The following is a 21,336-nucleotide window of genomic DNA, read 5'->3' as shown; positions in this document are numbered from 1 at the left end:
TTTTTTAAATTCAATGCACACAGTAAAAAAAAAAAAAATAATAATAAAAAAAAAAAAATATATATATATATATATATATATATATATATATATATATATATATATATATATATATATACACACATACATACATACATATACATACATACATACATACATACATACATACATATATATATATACAGGTCCTTCTCAAAAAAATTGCATATTGTGATAAAGTTCATTATTTTCTATAATGTAATGATAAAAATTAAACTTTCATATATTTTAGATTCATTGCACACCAACTGAAATATTTCAGGTCTTTTATTGTTTTAATACTGATGATTTTGGCATACAGCTCATGAAAACCCAAAATTCCTATCTCAAAAAATGTGCATATTTCATCCGACCAATAAAAGAAAAGTGTTTTTAAAACAAAAAAAAGTCAACCTTCAAATAATTATGTTCAGTTATGCACTCAATACTTGGTCGGGAATCCTTTTGCAGAAATGACTGCTTCAATGCGGCGTGGCATGGAGGCAATCAGCCTGTGGCACTGCTGAGGTGTTATGGAGGCCCAGGATGCTTCGATAGTGGCCTTAAGCTCATCCAGAGTGTTGGGTCTTGCGTCTCTGAACTTTCTCTTCACAATATCCCACAGATTCTCTATGGGGTTCAGGTCAGGAGAGTTGGTAGGCCAATTGAGCACAGTAATACCATGGTCAGTGTATATATAATATATATATATATATATATATATATATATATATATATATATATATATATATATATATATATATATATATCGTTACGGTTTTAACGGTATTGCTACTCTTACCGAGTAAGAGTACCGATAAGCAGTATCGGTGATAAGGTGATTATATAGCCCTACACAGTGCTTTCATTTCAGGAAGAATTCTAGTAATCAAATGTAAAATAATAGTGCATAGTTTATCATAGATAGCATAAATTAATGCTTATTAAAGCTGAAGTTATTCATCCAAGTGCTGTGAGTGATTTTCTCTTTGCATTTGGTTGTTTAATTCGCAGTAATTCGTCAGCATGTTTATTTACACTGCTGCCTCTTTAAGACAGGTGCAGATCTATAGGCGACTAATAGGCAGATGCACTACATTTTCTCCCATAATAACTATATCCATTTTAATTGCTATGCCTATACTGTTTCTGTACTGTATTTTTTCCTAATCAGTCTAAATATAATCCATATATAATTTCAGCCAGTATATTGTTATCTGCTTCTTAACAAAAGCTACACTGTGTAACTTTTTTAGTTTATTCTTAGCTAAAAACACTTAGTTCTTTTCAAAAATATATGTGCTCATTAAAGGTGCACTATGTAGTATTTTTGCAGTAAAATATCCAAAAACCGCTAGGCCGGTGTTATACATTTTGTTCAGTTGAGTACCTACAATATCCCAGAAGTTTCCAACTATTTGTAAATTGTGAGAAAATTGCTATTTTAACTAAGGACAGGGACGTTTCAGCATTGCATTTGAGGGAGTCGCCTGTCAATTGCGTCATATCTGCGCTACCCTCGGTTTCGGCTTTTATTTGGCAGGAGTGCTTTACTCTTAGCAGTGTGAACAAGTGAACGCACGGAGTAAAGTCATAACATCGCTTTAAACACAGTTAAATGTATCTAATATGATAAACAGAGCTACATTACCTCAAAGTCATAACCGGAAGAGCGGATCTGTGCAGGCGCCCGGCGACTGTGTCCCGTCCCGTCATAATAAAAGTCCCGGTATTCGCGAGGCGGGTATTTGTTTAACAATTGCTCCAGCAGCTGTGCTCAGGTCCACAACACTCGGTCCTGCTCTGCTTTAGACTACAGTAACGTTAATAACCGCATGCATGAATGTGATTTCTGCCCGAGTCCTATTTTCCACCGGCTGTGATGAGAAGACCAAATCTCCCAAGATGCTGCGCTCACACTTTGCGTCATCAAACTACGATTTGTTTTGAATAGGCGCCCTCCAGTGGACCGAAAGCTGCATAGTGCACCTTTAATGTATATTTACTTCTTTCAAGTAATAAAGTATTCTCGTAAGTTTATAATATGCCATTGAAAATACATACGGGTGAGGATTTCGAATGCTGGTCGCCATGTTGCCCCTCCATCTTGAAAGTACATTAGCCAAAGTGGGACATACCCGTAAATTCAAGCTTCGTCTTTCGCTTTTTAACACTCAAAATCAAAATTGAGAGGAACAGAAACTATTATTCACTGTATGGTCATATGCCTTTTCACCACTAGATGGGGGAAAATATCACACAGTGTAGCTTTAACAAATATATTTGTTGTCAGTGTACATACTGTATGTATTTGTCAGAAATATCTGACATCTGTTTATTTTTTACCATCTTATATGATGAGCACAACATTAAGACATTGTGTCAAGTTAAAATTAATAATAGTAAAACATGGATAGTTAAAAAAAGTTGTAAAATTAGAAATAGTTGAAGTCATGCAGTTGAATTTTCATCATTGCTGTCACTTCTCTAACAAACACTACAGTATTTGAAATGCTCAAAGAATGACTCTCATTGTTCCCTTACTTTACCACTTTTTAACCCTGAATTCGAGAAAATGTATTTGTTTTTTCTCCTTATCGGTTTGCTATTACTTCCTGTTTTCACTAGTTATTCTCTTGCAGAGTTGCACGCACAGGGGCCTCTACCACGGTCCATTGCTTTTCCAGGAATTGTCAATATATAGACAACTTCCTAGTTCCTGGATATGTGATTTCCAGTCTCTCAGATATAGAAGCTGTGTTTACGCATTATAATAATCACATTTGCTCTGCTCTCTTTCCTTTTTCTCCCCACTTGCTCGATCTATCCTTCCTTTCAGTGGATGATCCAGGAGCCGCATAAAGTCGCCACCTTCTTTGGCTGCATCGGGAAGGATAAGTTCGGGAAGATCCTGAAGGAGAAGGCAGAGGAGGCCCACGTGGATGCCCACTATTACGAGCAGAGCGAGGAACCCACGGGGAGCTGCGCTGCCTGCATCACTGGCGACAACAGGTCAACCACCCCTTTCCTCTAGGGAGGGCCCTTATCGCTTCCTCAGGATAGCACCCCCCTGCACACACACAGCGCACATTCACACACCCCACCTCACTATGCACTGGGACTCGCTGTTCCCTCGCCGGCTGTTCTGCTCCTTTCCGCCAGAGCTCTTGATTTATTTATTTGCTGGGGTTAGATCAGCACAGAGGTATTTTGATACACCGCATGACTTGGCCCTGAAGGGTGCTAGATTCCATGACTGAGCAGATATGCGAAACTGCTTTGGCTGAATTACGTGCTACCTACATGTTTGAGCGTTTGATGCATTTAAGTATTACTTACTATTTCTCCGATTGCAAAGAGAATACGACAGTAACCGTTTAAGTTGATTGACTAATCTGTAATTGTAAACTGATGATTTGTTCAAATGAACAGCAGGTTCTCCTGCAACTTCTGCTGGATTGTGGTCTCATTTTTTGACCATGCCCATATAATCTTAAAGAAAAATGTTATTATGAAAAAATAAAAGGTTGCACTTTATTTTAAGGTGACTTAGCTACATTGTATCTTCCTCAAAAAAAAATACTGAGTAATATTAACTAACTACATGTACTTACTATAGAGTTGCGTTTAGGGTTAGTTACTTGTAATTATGCATAATTTACTGTTATTATAAAAAAAAGTAAATAGTAGTAATAGTAATATTGTTACCAAATAAAATTGTGATGCCATTGATAGGAGGATTGGGAGCTTAATAATAATGAGTTTAATGATTCTGAATTTTTCTCAATGAGTGTGGTTCCTTAATGATTATTATAGGTGTCTGTAAAAAATATCTCATAAAAAATATATATATAATATATAAAACAGTATGTAATTGATATATAATTAGCTTTTTATTGCATTTAATTTAATTAGCTTTTTTTAGATGTTTAAATAATATAATATATTTAACTAATTATAGTTATTTATTTAGTTTTATTTACAATTTATTTATATACTTGTATATATGTATATGATAATATATTTTACTTGTATTTATAAGTCAAACATCAAAAAATAAATACATTTAGATTAAGTTAGTGTGTAACTGAGATTAATTCATTAACCACTCTTAAAAGACTCTCTAAAATAAAGCGGCTCATAAGAGTCATTTGTTCGAGCGTCAATATGTTTTGTGCTGTATATTCCCAATGTTTAGAACTAGTGCAGGAAACTTTTTTTGGAGTTGTATGCCTAAGAGTTTCACAGAAAAACTTTACTTATGAAATAATAATTCCTGGGAGGACTATTCTTTTAATAAAAAAATGCATGCACTTGCACGGGCACCGGTGTCAGTGACATCAGCTGAATAATAGATGCCCCTCTGAGGCAGTCGTGATCGTTCAGGTGGTGATCTGCATTTGTTTTGCATGTTGTCAGCCATGCTATTGCCTTTTAATCAGAGCTGCTAACAAAACGATTGCGTGTGTGTGTACATGAACAACTGCTCACAGGTGTGTCCCCTCTGAGCCGAGCTGACTTAAGAGAGGAGCTTCAGATCATCATGGTTGCTTTATGAATTTTTCTCATCCACTTGCGGTAAAAGGGTTGATGTTAAGAGAGTGTTGATGAAAACAACTGCTAACGGATAGCTTTCTCCAGATATCATAGAACTGGGAGTACATATACTTCTGGTCATGTAACGTATGTTTTAAAGGACCCATGTAGCCAGGAAAGAAAGTCGAGCAAGAGGTTTATGAGGACTGGTCTCTTAGTTTAGACTGTTACAGAGTTAGTGTGAGCAGGCTATGAATTAGAGACAGTTTGAAAGAGCAGCGGCTTGTAGAGCTGTCAGCCTTGGCCTTATGAGGCTCTTCTCATTAGCACCTCACCTGTCAAAGCGGACCCTTTCATTACAGGAGATTTGCAGACCTGCAGCTCAAGGCCTGAAAGCGGCTTGATCAATATCTTCCTCAATACTTTCTCCCTGCAGCTATGCAGCGCACCTGTACACAGCTGCCGGTGAGACAGGCCAGACGGGAAACGGTGTTAAAAGGCCGCTGATTTCAGACTGGCTTGGGAGGGGGGGAGGGAGAGGTCATGGGTCTACAGCCTGCAGTGAGAGGTCTGCCCTTCCTCTCAGCACTGCTTCTCACTGTGAGCGGTAATGATAGCGTGGAGGAGAGTCCGACACAGTCTGCCTGGTCAGATCAGTGTGACTCTGCCACTCTAAATGCTTATTATGCCTTAATGGATTTGATTTTGATTAACACGATGACATCAAGGCGAAGGGTGTCAGATCTGCATCTTGCATGTTCCACTGTGAAAATTTCAATCGGTTGCTTTTTTTTGAATTGTTAGTTTATTCAATGGATATTAATATTTAACTTTGCAGGCTTATTTCCCCTATTTTTACATTTAGATTATTATTATATGCTGTCACTGATACTGATACTTGTAATTGAAAGCTATCTATTTTTCCCAAAAGTAACAACTTTTAATTTAAGTGAATTTCACATAACCCTCATTCCTTACATAAACCTCAATCCTCACATGAACCCATAATAAATGTCATATTTAACTGTGCTCCTCCTGTCTAACAGGTAGGAAATATAGGCTACATAAATGGAATAAAGTGATCAAACAGTCTGCACTGCATAAATCATGAATTAAATATAGATTAATCCTTATTAAAGCTACAAAAGTTCTTTAGTCGAGAGCAGTGAGAAATGTTCTGTTCCCTTTGTTTGATTAACATTAATGACAGAATCATAGAGACTGGTTTATTAGGCTGCTGTCACCTTAAGATCTGCTGCTGCCAAACGTGACACGGATCTGTCACACATGTCCCTTTTTTTGTTAATTTAAGACTTAATTTAATTCTTAAGATTGTTCTCATGAAGATAATCGACAAATAATATAATTTTGGCATAATTCTGTGGTATTGTTTGTTCAAGCGAGAGAAAAAAAGAAAGAAAGAGAACTATGGTGTGCTGTCTGTCCGCACGATACTGTTCTTTCTGAGCAAACATTGAGACATCTGTGTGAGAAAACATTGAGACATCTCTTTTGTCTTGTTGCACTTGAATGGTTCAAAAGCTAAGAGCGTGGTATATTGTAATGCTAGCCATACAATGACAAAAAAACAGACACTGCAATAATTCCGTTAAAAAAATTGTAAACTGAAAAAAAAATCAAATGCGTTAACGCATATTAATTAATTATCCCCTATTTTGCTATAAACTACCATTCACTCACTCAAGTTAATCTTTTATAAGCAGTAATTTTAACTCTATTAAGTGAAATCTTTAAAGTTAAAAATGAATATACTTTTTTTTTCATCTTTTTTCTGTACAATAGAATGTTGTAATGTCTACATTTACAACTAACATTCAATACATTTAATTATTATTATTCTTAAAAAAAAATCAAATTAGAAAGGTTCCTGAGTCACTTTAATCTCTACTGTAACTACGCTAAATATGGCATCAGTTTTGCTGTATGAGTTTGAGTCAGAGTCCAATGATGAACCCGAACCACCTTTGTAACTGTGACTTGTGCAGGGGTTGAAAAAAAAAAAAGGCTTTTGGACATCATGACAACACACTACTAACCCAACTAGCCTTGCCCCCTTTTATTTTCATGTATGCCTTATTCGGGAATTATTTAAAAGAGGTAAATTGTGACTTTTACATTCCCCGAAGAAAACGGGACACTCCAATCAAGGCGTTCAGAAAAAGTGCTTACAGACATAGAGTGAGCTTTGTGGTTTGTTACTTTGCAGACCTTTTTAATGCTCAAACAGCAACATTATCAAGATGAAAATGTGAAGAGGACCCCTTTAAAATAATTGTAGGATTTTTATATTGCCTTTTTTTCTGCTACATGAAAATCTGTGTGTACATATTTCTGGTTTCTTGATTTTACATTTATGTTTTCTTGAACCCTTTTTACAAGCATGCACCTGTTCATAAATGTTGCCATTTCTATCAAAGCTCTTCACTTTTCCTGCAAAAGCCATAACCGCAGGTCTATTGATTCTCATTTGTGGCCTGACTGTGCATAGCAGTGCTTCTTCTGTAAGGCTAATGCTGCTTCATTGTAGCGGCTGGCCTGTTGGGACCGCATCCTCTCAGTAACAAGTGAATAATGAGACTGGTTGTTTTTCAAAGTGGAATTAGTTGTTTTTGTTGATACGAGGACCACCGGGAGGTTAATGGAGAAACAGCAGTCCCGGTGGACGTTTGCAGTTCTCCTGCATTATTGATTTGTTTGTTCATTTATTTATGGGAAAGGTCTTGTAAGGCATTTGCACTTAAATAAAAAGAAGAGAAATAAAGAAAAAAGTGTGTTGATATTTAATTCTGGCAGAGCTGACACAAAGCAGCTGTTTAGAAAACTATAGTCCATATGTTAGCCTTATTCTGCCTACAGCAATTTACAAAGTTACAGCAGCAGTAGCACGTTTTCAAGGAGCTACATAATTTACACAATCACCCTGAAGATAGAGTTGGTTTCTCTACTGCTTTATGTGGTTTCTTTCATATAAAGCCATTTAAGTATAGGAAATGGGCATTGGTTTTATGAGAAATAGACAGTGGCCTTGGGTCATATAATGATGATAATTTAAAGATACAATTTTGCTCCAAAACCTTCTGGAGAAAAAAATTCTGAAACATTTTATTTAGGTATTTAACTGGTCGTTTTCTATCTTCCTGGGCAATTTATCTAGCTTTTTTTTTCTTCTTCTTCTTTTTTTACTGGCCCCTTTAGATGCACACCAGCATTTTCACAGTTTCACATGACCCCATCACAAAACATAATACATATACATAATTTTTTTTGTAATATATTTTATTTACACATTTGTGTGTTTCAGAAATGTATAGAATACATTTCTGAATATAGTAGATGTAGATGAAATGTATGTTATAATTATGTATATAAAAATGTATGTTTTTATATGTATTGTGTATATAAATACCTACACATGCATGCATATATTTAATAAATATTTGCATGTATACTGTATAATTTATCTTTTAATAAAAATATAACAATTTTCTTAAATATATACATGCGTGTATGTGTTGGATGCGTTTAATCACGAAAAACATTTTTCCCCAGTGCTAATTATATTATTTATGTACTGTGTATCATTTTATATATCCTTTTAGGTAATATTCCAAATAAAATTGCTGGAAAATAATGGCTTACTCTGCAAATGATTTGTTTATAATCTTGACTTCAATTTATACTCTGACAGGTAAATTTACTGTAGTTTTGTGCTTTTGTACTGTTAGGTCTCTTGTTGCAAATCTGGCTGCTGCTAATTGCTACAAAAAAGAGAAACACCTCGATCTGGAGGAGAACTGGAAGCTTGTTGAGAAAGCCCAAGTTTACTACATCGCTGTAAGTAGAAATGCCTCTCTTCACACTTTCGCCTTTTTTGCAGTGTGTCACCATGTGATGCAAAGTGTTAAATTCATTTTTTCAAGTTTTCGGGAGTTTGCTTATTCTTTTTTTAAACCAAGCTTTTAGATTGCTACGGGTGCAACTTTTTTCTCTTGATGAAGGATATGAAATTTGCCTCCGGTGTCACAGACAAAGCTTAAGCTAGTCCTAGACTAAAATGCATGTTATGTTTTAACTGAAAGCAACTTGCAATGGTACTTCTTAAAATATGTCAGTGCCATTGTTTTGTCTCAAGATGCACACCAGTAATGTTTTTTTTTTTCTTTCTAGGGCACGTTTATAAAAGCTACTTAAATGCCCTAGTTGCACTAAAGCCTAATCCTGGTTTAGTCTAATCCCTGTTTGGGAAACCGGGCCTTTGTTTAGTTTTTTTTTGAGTGTGATCTAATGGTAGAAACATTGTCATCTAGAGTATGTAATTTCTTTTCCAAACCCTGCAATGCGTCGAGGCATGAAGTCCTGAAGGGCCATAACTAGTACTGCAAGCCATGGAATGAAGTCGGTCGGCATGCCGCAGCGTGCTCTTTGGCCTGTGATAGTCTAGAGATCGACAGGTCACGAGGGGGCGGAATGACTCACTCTGAAGGTCATCGGTTAGACCGATGCTTACATTTACTGCATGCACCTAAAGCCCTTGAAAAAACAAGTTTGTCTAAGTGCTTGTCCGCTCCGTCAGTCAACTGTGCTGGTTAATTCTGAGTACACACTGTGAGAAGAGATAGATGCAAAAAGCCGCTGCTCGTAATTACCGGTAATCAAGGTTGGTGTGAAACGAGCGACCCCATTACACTCTGACCTTATTGTTAATGAGCCATTGCAAATGTGATTGGGATGGCTCTCCATGTGGGTCTGTACCTGCTGTAAGCTCCATTCATTGAGGGAAGGTCTAGCATCCACACGGACTCTGACATCATTTGTTGAATACCTGTATTGTAGGACTGTGATTAACCTCGAAGCAGGAGTCAGTCTTTGAAGCTCAATTTGGCAGCCATTGTAATGTGACACTCTAATCAAATCATTTTTGTCCCTGATTAAACGTTTTTCATCACAGTCGTTTGGTGAATGGGAAGCTCGAGGCTATACATGAATATTGAGGAGCCGTTGTGTGTTGACGGCCTTTATGTTTTCGAACTTGACTGAATACGCCAACGTTGATGGGAAAGTGCGCTGATGGCTCCGTCGCTTCATTGGCTTGTTGTCGCTGTTGCTTCTTTGTTGTTGCTGTTGCTTCTTGCATCAAGTCATGCCCTTGGATGAATGGCTGTCCTCACTGGCAGAGAAAGAAAGCGAACGAGCAAGCACATTCCAGTGTTTATTGAAAGTCTTGTCCCCATTTTGTCAGCCTAGGCTTTTCGGTAGTGCTTGTCTGACAGCGATCCTGAGGGAGAGGTGATGGTTTCTGTTGTGATGCCCTGCTCAGTTTGTCCGAGGCTCAAATTTCAGCTGAGATTGGAGTGTTGAGCGTCCCAGCGAGCAGGCTTGTTTTTCCTCCACAGCTCCAAACCTGGGTTGTGATAGCAGTTTCTCCATGTCTCTACTCTACCGACATGTTTAATGCATTTGGCCAAGCTGCACAGCCACTCCAGCCCTCCATTTTTCTTGTTCCCGCTCACTCTCTTTCTGGCCAGAGGCAGCCCGGTGATAGTCGAGAAGTGTGAGAATTGATTATCCGACTAGAGAAAGTTCATTACTGGAGTAGATCTTCTCCCACCTTAATGGTGGAGCGACCATTCCTGAATTCTGCCCCTGGTCTCAGCAAGTGAGCAAGTAGAGATGGACCAGGTCCCTAAGGGAGCCGGCTTGAACGCAGCAGGAGCACCAACCAAGTTCTCCACGGTCATAGTCTCTACGGACTTCCTCTTTGTTCTACATGCACTTGTTTCTGAGACGGGACCTCCAGTGCTTATTTTGGCTGGGCGTCAGATCTTGATTGTTTGAACTGAGAAACTGAAAACAGGCCGATTGATCAAATAAACTGAGTGCTCTTGTTCGTAGTCCTTCTTGTTATCTGGGAGTCTCTGTATTCGACTGACGCAGGATTATGTAAGCGATTTCCTCTTCCATATAACCATCACAGGCTGTGGCACCAGCCAGTCTGTCCTTGTTATGCATCAAGCCACATCTGTCTCTCTCTCTCTCTCTCTCTCTCTCTCTCTCTCTCTCTCTCTCTCTCTCTCTCTCTCTCTCTCTCTCTCTCTCTCTCGCTCTCTCTCTCAATTCAGTTCATATTGCTTTATTGGCATGACACACTTAGGTACATGTTGCCAAAGCATTGCACAAACAAAACAAACAAACGAGAACATGCATAACTATACTTCTAATGCGGATGTGTTCCCTCAGCACTTCTTAGTTTGTGGCATTTTATAAATTTGATGTGCTACTAAAGAGGAAGTAGGTCCTTCACCGAGTAAGATTTTCAATTTGTCAGTTTAATGGAGTCTTCTACTGGATTTATTAGTCTTAGTTAATGTTAATTTCAACATTTAATAAAACATTATTATAATAAAAAGTTTTTATTTGTTAACATTAGGTAATGGGCTGTGATACATTAGATACATCTGAATGGTTAATACATTTGCATGAAGTTAATATTTTAACACGAATATTATTATATTTTCCATATCTGTCTGTCTATCTGTTGGTATATCTGTCTCTGTCTATCTGTTGGTATGTCTTTCAACAAATATTAAAACATGCAATTACTGGAAGTAATGATAACTTGATGCTATTTTACTAACTTGGTTTTTATTTAACACTTATTGAGTCAAACAAAGAATTGGTGAATCAGGATCGAAACAGGAAATGTATAGTAATACCCCCGAAACTATAATGAATCCACATTTTGGGTCTTGGGCTTAAAAGTGATGAATTAAATCCCAGTTCATTTAAAATGCAAATATGTTGGCTGGGTTTGTAGTGAGTTAGGCTGGATTTATCATTTGTAGCTGTGCAAATATGTAATTGCCATGTAATTGGCAACTGTTTGAGCCCATCTGTGAGATCACAATACAGTGGTGGTCAATCCTCAGTCCACCCCCTTAGAGGGCTCTTACACTAGACTACTTCAGATCTGGTCAGATTCTCTCATAGCTCCCTTGACATTATGAGAGAGCACATTGTTACGGCACCCCAGTCCACTGCCAGAATTCTTATCTGCTATTTATGAAGTCATGGCCCTAAAATTGTACCGTATCATGGTATCAATCAGGGTTGCTCCATTTTCCACCTAAGCACCTCTCGGTAACCAGCTAGATTTACTCATTTAATGGTAAACAAGGACATATTGTGAATCGTGAGTGCAGAGGTCTGCTCGATAGTCCTCCACGGTGCATTTTGCTGAGATTGTTTTTTAAAGAGGGCTGAGTGGAGACCATCCAGCGCCATTTCCACTTAATGCACTGTGGCATGCTTCTGTGCAGTGATAAGGGAGGCCTCCTTGAGCGGTAATCTCCATTGACCTTGTGTTCGGAGTGGAAGACATCCCTGTGTGAACATGAAACCATGCAACTCGCTCACTTTAACCTCAGGGATTGATTTTAATTTACCCTGATGGTGTTCTATTGAGAGTCTAGATATGCATTTCCTGAAGGAAATACCAATGCTTGCAAGGCATTAGAATAATAGTGGCACAGATGTGTGAAATGAAGTCTTTGCTTAGGCTTTTGTTATGCTTTGCTTCTGCATAAATGTCTTTTTTGTGCTTGTATGTTGTATTGACATTTAGCTCATGCCTTCATGCTCAGTCAACGCACAGGCTCTATAAAGTGTAAGGGCGATTTTATAAATAATTAAAAATAAATATATGCAAGGATGAAACAACCAATGTAATGATTCTGTAAGGAAATCTAAACAGGCTCTGTGTGTGTGTGTGCGTGTGTATGCGTGTATATTCATATTCATACACTTATAATTATATTACTAGATATTATATAGTATTTGTATATAAATATATTTGTGTTTTTTTATATTCTATCTATTTTATTGTATACATTTTATTTATCTATATTTTGATTTAAGTAATTTTAAGCAATTAAAAATAATATGAACATTATCAGACTACCTCACCTCATCTAGTTTACAGCAGTAAAGCTGAAATTATCAACACACAGGTGTTTGAATTTACTCTTTATGTAGTTTGGGCTAAATTAATTGGAGGAGTTCTACTTAATTCACTAATACTTAGTGTTAGAGGTTAGAACAAATCCCAACCAGAGTGTTTGGGAAATATCAATACTGTGCCGCCTTTCAAGCTCTGTAAATATTAACAGCAATGCTCTCGATTGTTGTTCCCCTCATTTCTTCTGCTCCCCTCCCTCTTTCCTCCGTTTCATTCATCTGTAAATCAGATTAGCGTGAGGGAGTTTGTGCGGTAAAGCACTGATTAATGATGCCTTCCTCCAACTCCCAGTGTGCCCACTACCGAAGGGTGCAATTGGACGAGAGGAGAGTTAATAGAGGCTCGGGCCGGGCCGGGCAGCGTGCCTCTCTGCCACCGTGGCATGGCAGAGGACAGCATGCAAGCAGAACAGCCATTTTTCACTGGAGAAGAGAAAGAGGGGAGGGAAGATGACGGAGGGAGGGGTGTTGAACTTGTGCCAAATGTTTGGTGGCAGGCTGTTGCTAGGAAATCAGAATCCTGAGGCAGAGTGTTCTTCAGTGAGCAGTAATGAGAGACAGGAACAGAGCTGCAAAAAACACACACACCAAAAATGGAGATGGATTTCAGAGGCTGAGCACATTCACAGGGCCAGTTGTGGCATGGATTGCGTTTATTCTCTTCTGATTTTAATTGGAATTTGAAAATATGGTCAAAATGTCTTTTAAAGGAATAGTTTTAAATGTACTTCTGTCATCAATTTCTCCCCTTTATGTTGAAGAAGATATTTAGCACAGCGGCTGAATTGCTCTTTTTCACAACTATCTCTAGTCCTCATACATGCTCATTGTATGCAAAAAGAGTGCACATTCCACTAAATATTTCCTTTTCTTTTCCACGCAAAAAATAAACTGGGGCAACATAAGGGTGAGTAAATGTTTACAGCATTTTTAGGATTACTGTCCCTTTAAATCGTCCTTTTCATCATAAATAATAAAATTGAAGCAATTATATGGAGCCTATATTATATTATGCAAGTAATTATTCAAATAAATGATCAGTTTATTTAGATTTATTTCAATTGAGTCGTTTAAAAAAAAATGTATTCAAAAAGCATTTAAAAGGTAAGCTAGTAAATGATCACCGAATGATACTTTTTAAGTGTACTATCCCTTTAAACCATCCTTCTCATCATAAACATGAAAGCTAAAATTTGTTGTGTATTACACCTGAGCATTAACCTCAGCATGTCATTTGTCTCTGCTGTGAGTGAACAAGCATTCTCTGAAGGCACCCACATACAACCATTCTCTTAAAGACACAGGAGCAATTTCCCCCCGTAAAAGGTGTGTACGTATATGCATTAAGAGGGAGGGAGGAAATAGAAACGGGGTGTGGTGAAGTGTAAGAGAGATGAAGATAATTAAAAGCGGGGTCCAATGGGCCTCAGAGGCCCCATCTGCAGATGGTTCTAGAATAGCCCAGGGATATAAAAGAGGGGCTCTTGACACTTGCAGGCGTGTGCCAGTTCCACTGAGTGGATGCTTCGTCCGGAGAGGATGTGGCTGTGCTGTGGAGGAAGCCTTGAAAGAAAGTGTCACCTGTGAAAAAGAAACACTCATTCTCTCTCTCTGTCTGTTTTTGCTTCTAACACTATCTATAGCTCACTTTTCACATTGTGCATTTGCCTAGCATGAGCTTTCAGACCTGTAAGTGCTATGGTGCACACAAAGCAGGTTGAGCTACGTCTAAAATACTGTCAGCAGAGCAGGAGAGAGAAACCATTAACTGATACAGCAAGCAGTATGGCAGCCTACACCCTGAAGTGGCATTATTCTCTCTCTCTCTCTCTCTCTCTCTCTCTCTCTCTCTCTCTCTCTCTCTCTCTCTCTCTCTCTCTCTCTCTCTCTCTCTCTCTCTCTCTCTCTCTCTCTCTCTCTCTCTCTCTCCCCTCACCCTCTCTCTCTCTATCACCCTCTCCCTCTCTCTCTCTATCACCCTCTCCCTCTGTTTTTTCCTCTTCCTTTTTTTCACCAATCAGACATCAGAGTTCCCTGGCAACAAAATTGGGCACCGGGTTGGGGGTTGGTTGTATTTCATACTCATAATGACACCTCGTTCACAAGGGCTCTGCCGATGATTTCAGCGAGGTGACTCGCAATGCCATCCCTCCCACGTAGGTATTGCTGCTTTTGCTCACACACACACACACACACACACACACACACACACACACACACACACACACGCTCACAGTCAGGCAGCCCTCCTGCTGACCTTGAGCTGAATCTGGCGTCAGCTGCCCGCCAAACTGTATCCCCCCACCCACCCCTCTCAATTCCACCCAGAAAGATCACACAATGCAAATCCAGCTAGTTAGGGAAAGAAAATGACTGGCAGCCGCCCCGTCACTGCAGGCTGGTCACTATGGTGGATTGTGAGATGAAATTTAAATAGTGCTGCTTACTAGAGTTGTCACAATACTAATATTTTAGTAGGCAATACTAGGACTAGAAATGTTTTTATATATATATATATATATATATATATACACACACACTTACTAAAGGACTATTAGGACACCATACTAATACTGTGTCTGACCCCCTTTTGCTTTCAGAACTGCCTTAATTCTACGTAGCTTTGATTCAACAAGGTGCTGAAAGCATTCTTTAGAAATGTTGGCTCATATTGATAGGATAGCATCTTGCAGTTGATGGAGATTTGTGGGATTTGTGTGGCACATCCAGGGAACGAAGCTCCCATTCCACCACATCCCAAAGATGCTCAATTGGGTTGAGATCTGGTGAGTGTGGGGCCATTTTAGTGCAGTGAACTCATTGTCATGTTCAAGAAACCAAAATATGAAATGATTCAAGCTTTGTGACATGGTGCATTATCCTGCTGGAAGTAGCCATCAGCCTCATTCTGTTTATGCCAAATTCTGACTCTACCATCTGAACAGAAATCGAGACTCATCAGACCAGGAAACATTTTTCCAGTCTTCAACTGTCCAATTTTGGTGAGCTTGTGCAAATTGTAGCCTCTTTTTCCTATTTGTAGTGGAGATGAGTGGTACCCGGTATGGTCTTCTGCTGTTGTAGCCCATCCGCCGTAAGGTTGTGCGTGTTGTGGCTTCACAAATGCTTTGCTGCATACCTTCGTTGTAACGAGTGGTTATTTCAGTTGCTCTTCTATCAGCTTGAATCAGTCGGCCCATTCTCCTCTGACCTCATCAACAAGGCATTTTCGCTCACAGGAGTGCCACATACTGGATGTTTTTCCCTTTTCACGCCATTCTTTGTAAACCCTAGAAATGGTTGTGTTCTAAAACCCTAGGAAAACTCCGGCCCGTCTTGCACCAACAACCATGCCACGCTCAAAATTGCTGAAATCACCTTTCTTTCCCATTCTGACATTCAGTTTGGAGTTCAGGAGATTGTCTTGACCAGGACCACACCCCTAAATGGATTGAAGCAATTGGCATGTGATTGGTTGATTAGATAATTGCATTAATGAGAAATTGAACAGGTGTTCCTAATAATCCTTTAGGTGAGTTATGTGCACTTATGTTGTATATTTCTTTTTTATATATATATATTTCTTATATTAATTATATTATATGTATTGTATTTTATAATTTATTTATTATATTTTATAATATATATATAATATAATTATAATATATTTATAGGCATGATATTTCATAATAATATATTTAGGATTGTCAAAAATAACATGTTAATTTCTATATAACTATATTATTAAATATATAAATATAATATTTAAAACCATTAACACCGACTCACGTTTTTCAACCTTTTTCGTGTATTTTTATTTATTTATTTATTTATTTTATTTTATTTTTGGCTAGGGTTACAGTATTTCCAGCCCCAATAAGTAAGAGAGAGTGGCCAACCAAAGATTGTCCATGTGTTTCTAATGTTTACAGCGGATGTATTTTGTGGCCCAGACTGCTATACTAAGGAAGAGCCGAAATTAATCATGAACCCTTGCTAAATAAATCTATCAATTTCACCTAGCAATAAAATTCCACTTATGATCTGTTTACCGTTTTATTATTTTTCTTTAATAGCAGTCAGTAATGGTGAGGTCCTACATGATGATAAGAGCCTAATTGTACAATTATACGCACGTTGCATCTTAACCATTAGCCCCGCTCCCCCCTTTTACCAATTCATTTATGTATGCATAGTGCAAACACAACAGCAGCCAGTTAGGTATTATTTGCCATGTGTCTAATTTGCTGCAAATCACGAAGGCATTTGTGCTGGTTGGGGATAGGAGGCTATATACCCGGTGGAGGCATGTTTGCAGTATAATTGAAGCATCATTAGCGAAGTGCATGTGGGTCGGGTGTTATAATGTGAAGTTATGGCATCTCCTGTGACGTGATTTTAAGTTTTAGTCTCATTTAGTCACTGCATACATCAATTACTATTTTGTGTTACTGTACAGTCATTCAAAATTTTGGGGTCAGTATGATTTTATTTTTATTTTTAATATTGTATTTTTTTACATTTGAAAAATTATTGACCATTAAATTCCTATTTTGCACAGATGAGACCAGCAGGTTTTTTCTACATTTGCAAGGACATTTTAAGAAAAGCAAGTGCTCTCCAAAAGTTCCAGTAAATGCACACACTCAGAGGAACAGCACTCAAGCACAGTCGATGCCTCTAAAGTGTACACACACTCTCACGCTCATTGCCGTAAACCTCCTTCAAACACAATCCTTTCCTGTCACTGAATAGGACTCGAAACGATCAAAGCCTCGTGGAGTCGCGTGTTAGATCAACGTTTGATCCGACGGAGTGCTCTCCACAGCCAATGGAAACCCCTCTTCCTGTCTGCCCCCGGGGAGGAAGCGACTGGCTGAGAGGTCAGGCTAATATTTAGAGATGATAAGTGGATACCGCTGGAGGTCTCCAGGCCTCTTGTTAAGGGTTAGTTACCCGGCTCTGAGAAACCCCTCCTTCACGCCACCTCAGACACGGGATCGCTGATCTACCAGACACTCCAGCTGAAACATTCATGTGCCACGGCCGTGAAATTTCTGAGAGTAGATGAAGTGCAGAGACACCCGAGTTGCAGCTGATTGTTTTTTAATGCGTCGAGCATTGAGACTCACACATTACTACACAGATCCGAGAGCGAGAGCGGGATGGTTTTGCCGATATGACAGGATCAATAAAATATCACAGAGTGTTAAATACTGTATCAAGTACATGCTGAGATCTATCTGAATGAGGCAGTGGTTTCGAAGCATGGTGAATCTTTTAAATGCTAAGTGACATTGACTATATCTCTTACTATTGATCTCATTCTCCAATTTATTTAAAGTCCTTTCCTTGAGACGATCAGTGCCTTGGCGCCCAATACAGAGGTTAGCTAAGTGAGACGATATTACCCTGAACTTCTTTTCACCCATGTTTGTACGGCTAAAAGTCTGTGGTATGCTTAATATTGTCTTTTCCTAAGATTTATGAGCACTTTTGGGGCCCCAAAAAGAAGAGATAAAGTTTCCTTCAAAGCCACAATACACCTCGTCATTTATTAGCGGCGGCGGTTGGGTTGGCAGATCCCAGCTATGTGTGTGAGAAGAGTTGGAGTAACACTATGCAGATGTTTGGGCATAGAGCAGATGTCAAGAGCGGGGGATCGGGTAAGGAGGGATTCGCACTTCTCTCAGAGCGATTGCTCGTTTTACATCACCTGCAATTGTAGATGGGTAATGATGTGCACATTTACGCAAATCCCTTCCTCCTTGTCTGTCTAGAGCTTGAATGTGGACCCGCTTGCATGTCGTTTTTCAGACAGCGCAGAGGTTTTTCCAGAAAGAAATATAGGTTGTAGGTTATTTTTCTCTTGCACACCCGAGCTCGTTTGTGGGTGGGTATATTTCAGCTTTTTGTAAGCATATATACCAAACACCTAAATATTCTTTTACCTTTTCTTGTGTTTGGCTTTATAATTTTTTTTCTAGTCCTGTAAAATCTTTTTATGAGACATGTTTGGAAGCATGCTCGGTGAAACATGAAATGTCTTAGGCCTGAGTTATATATTTTTTTCCATTTGCTTTCCACTGGTCTATGATGTTAACAAGCGGCCTCTGATTTATTTGTATATTGTTTTCAAATCAAGTTGTTTTTTTGGCTGAAACCTGGCACACCTGGCTAAGGCCCATCATCCAGCCTCCAGGGCACCTGCTGAAAAAAGCAACAGCAATGCAGCTGTACATCCCCACCCCACACACACACACCCTCATATAAACAAGACATGCTTCATCCATATCCGTGGCCTTAAGCCTCCTGGCTGGATGCTGTGGTCATGTTTAGGAAATGCTGTAGCATACTTGTTAAGAGCAGTGAGTTGCAGAGCAGTGAGTTGCAAATACATGTAGGTCGTCATCTGACCTTCATTTACGTGATCTTTCCTTTTGACTAAACATTTAAAGCAAAAAGCTTGATGTAAGAGGTTTAAATCAAAATTGTATTTGGGTGTTTCTTTTAACTTTAGCTTAAATGTTCCAGAGGTTAGTTTAGAAAGGTCATTTTTTATTTTGTTTTATGACGGTCACTTTAAAATGCTTTTTGAAATGTTTTACCTTTATCATTTATTTCAATATTTTTAGCAAATGTCTAGTATGTAGAGATTTCATGGTTTTACTCTTGAACCAAACTCCAACTTTCAATCACAAACTATGGAAACCCATTATAAAAAATGATTTATTAAATATATTTATATTGTAAATATGACTGACACGGTTGGAAGGGAAATTACATATTGGACATTTTGAAATAAAATGTCAGACTTGTTTGTCTTGCTCAGATTAATTTATACTTAATCACATTTTCACACTTTTTGTCCACAACACATTTCTTTAAAACATTTTTTTTTTTTGAAAAATGTCTGTAATTGTTTAACAAGTATGATATTTAATGTAGTAGAAAATACAGAAAAATCAAGGTAAATTATTTTTGTGCATCATTTCCAATCAAGCTGTACTTTTGTCCAGTTTTGACAGAGAGCATTTATTTTCCAAAGTTCATAATGCTCATAGTTTAGAAACACCCATGTATTGTAATGGAAAACCGTAAAGTATTTACCCTATAACAGGACCTCTTAGCATCGCAGACTGTCTTGTTCCTATTTATGGAGCCACTGACAAGAAACTATTAAAAGAACTATTAGCCTGTGACATAACAAGGTGACGTCGTGAAGTGCTTCATGATGGGCTCATCATCTGTGGTTTGCTGGAAGATGTGATTCATTGAACAGGAAGAGCAAAAGAGGATATGATGAGGAAGTGGGTGAATAAGTTAATCTGAAAGGACAAGATTCCCGCTCCGATCTGTATGCTTGAGTCTATCAGTATCTCAGATGCCAGTCGTATCCATTAAAGGATTCAACAGATCATCCTTCATGAGAGCAGGGACTGCTATTGAATTAAATCACGTCTTCTTATTGACGTTACATGATATTAAAAGGGTTATTTTCTCTTAGTTAAGCATATTTTCCACCAGTAGGTATTATTAATTCCATGACAATACACATTTATTGTATAGAATTTAATTATATTAATAAATTAGCACTTTCTTATACTTTTCACACAGAAATACTAATGAGTGCTTAGAATTACCCATAACAATCGCGGAGGCGTGGTGCTTTTATTAGGCCTGTTAATGGTAAGTGCTGAATTCCCCACAGTTTTGGGTGCTGTGGATGGCTCTGGAGTTTCCAGTGCTCCGCTGCATGAATATTCAAACAGCTCCATTAATGAGAACAGAGCTGGATCAAGGCTGCAGGCTTCACGATACGCTTCAATATGAGTTTGAAGCAGCGCAGCTGGTGGGTATATGCACATCAGGATGTGATGCGGGGGCATTTCTGCCCTAGGATCTTTCTCAGAAAGAAGTCTTTTCTTCTTTTTCATTTCCTTTTTTTGATTTTTAATAACACTGTTAGTTTTGAAATGGATCTAATTTAAGGCGAAAAACACGTGTTGTCAATAAAAGTGTTTGAAATGGTGTAGGATTCTCAGATAAGCTCGAGTTAATTAGCAGCGCTTTAACACGTTGTTTTAAATGAATTATGATGCAACAGATTTCTGAAATGTCCTAAGATATTAAATGGTGAAATTTAGTGACATAATATACACTACCGTTCAAAGGTTTGGGATGGGTGTATTTTAAATAATTATCTTATGCTCGCCAAGTTACATGACACATGACCTTGATATAGGATTTTTAGTATTCTTTGATGAATGGATAGTTCAAAAGAACAACATTTATTTTGAAATGGAAAGTTTTTTTTTATTATTATTAAAAATGTATTTACTGTGACACTTGATCAATTTAAAAAAAAAAAAATCTGAATTATTTTCTTAATTACAAAAAAAAACTAAAAGTAGTGTATAAAAGTCTTTTGCCACACAGTAGGTAATGAAGTGTAGTTATGCTCTCTTACAAACCAGTAGCCTATTTGAATGATTGGTTAATTATTTACTACCTTCAATGCTAGGCGGTTAGTTAAGAGATACATTTCATTTGCTTATTTTCTCTCTGTGTCTGTACGTATATATATGTATGTTAAAGTCCCGGCCCTTATATATATATATATATATATATATATATATATATATATATATATATATATATATATATATATATATATATATATATTAGGGCCGGGACTTTAATGCGTTAAATAAGATTAATTAATTACGGGACTTTAAGGTTTTAATT

General features: G+C 37.9%; 1 protein-coding gene across 2 annotated transcripts in view; it reads left to right on the top strand.

Moving 5' to 3' along the window:
* The window catches only part of adka (adenosine kinase a), a 169,200-nt gene that overhangs the window by 78,928 nt on the left and 68,936 nt on the right, over positions 1 to 21,336 (top strand). For both annotated transcript variants that reach the window (XM_067420883.1, XM_067420884.1), the window contains exons 5-6: positions 2,858 to 3,030; positions 8,301 to 8,409. In XM_067420883.1, the coding sequence (XP_067276984.1) occupies positions 2,858 to 3,030; positions 8,301 to 8,409 (282 nt within the window). The remainder of the gene's footprint in view (positions 1 to 2,857; positions 3,031 to 8,300; positions 8,410 to 21,336) is intronic.

Source organism: Pseudorasbora parva, chromosome 17 (genome assembly GCF_024679245.1).
Source record: "Pseudorasbora parva isolate DD20220531a chromosome 17, ASM2467924v1, whole genome shotgun sequence".
NCBI classification, from domain to species: domain Eukaryota; kingdom Metazoa; phylum Chordata; class Actinopteri; order Cypriniformes; family Gobionidae; genus Pseudorasbora; species Pseudorasbora parva.
This window is presented reverse-complemented; position numbering and strand designations above follow the sequence as displayed.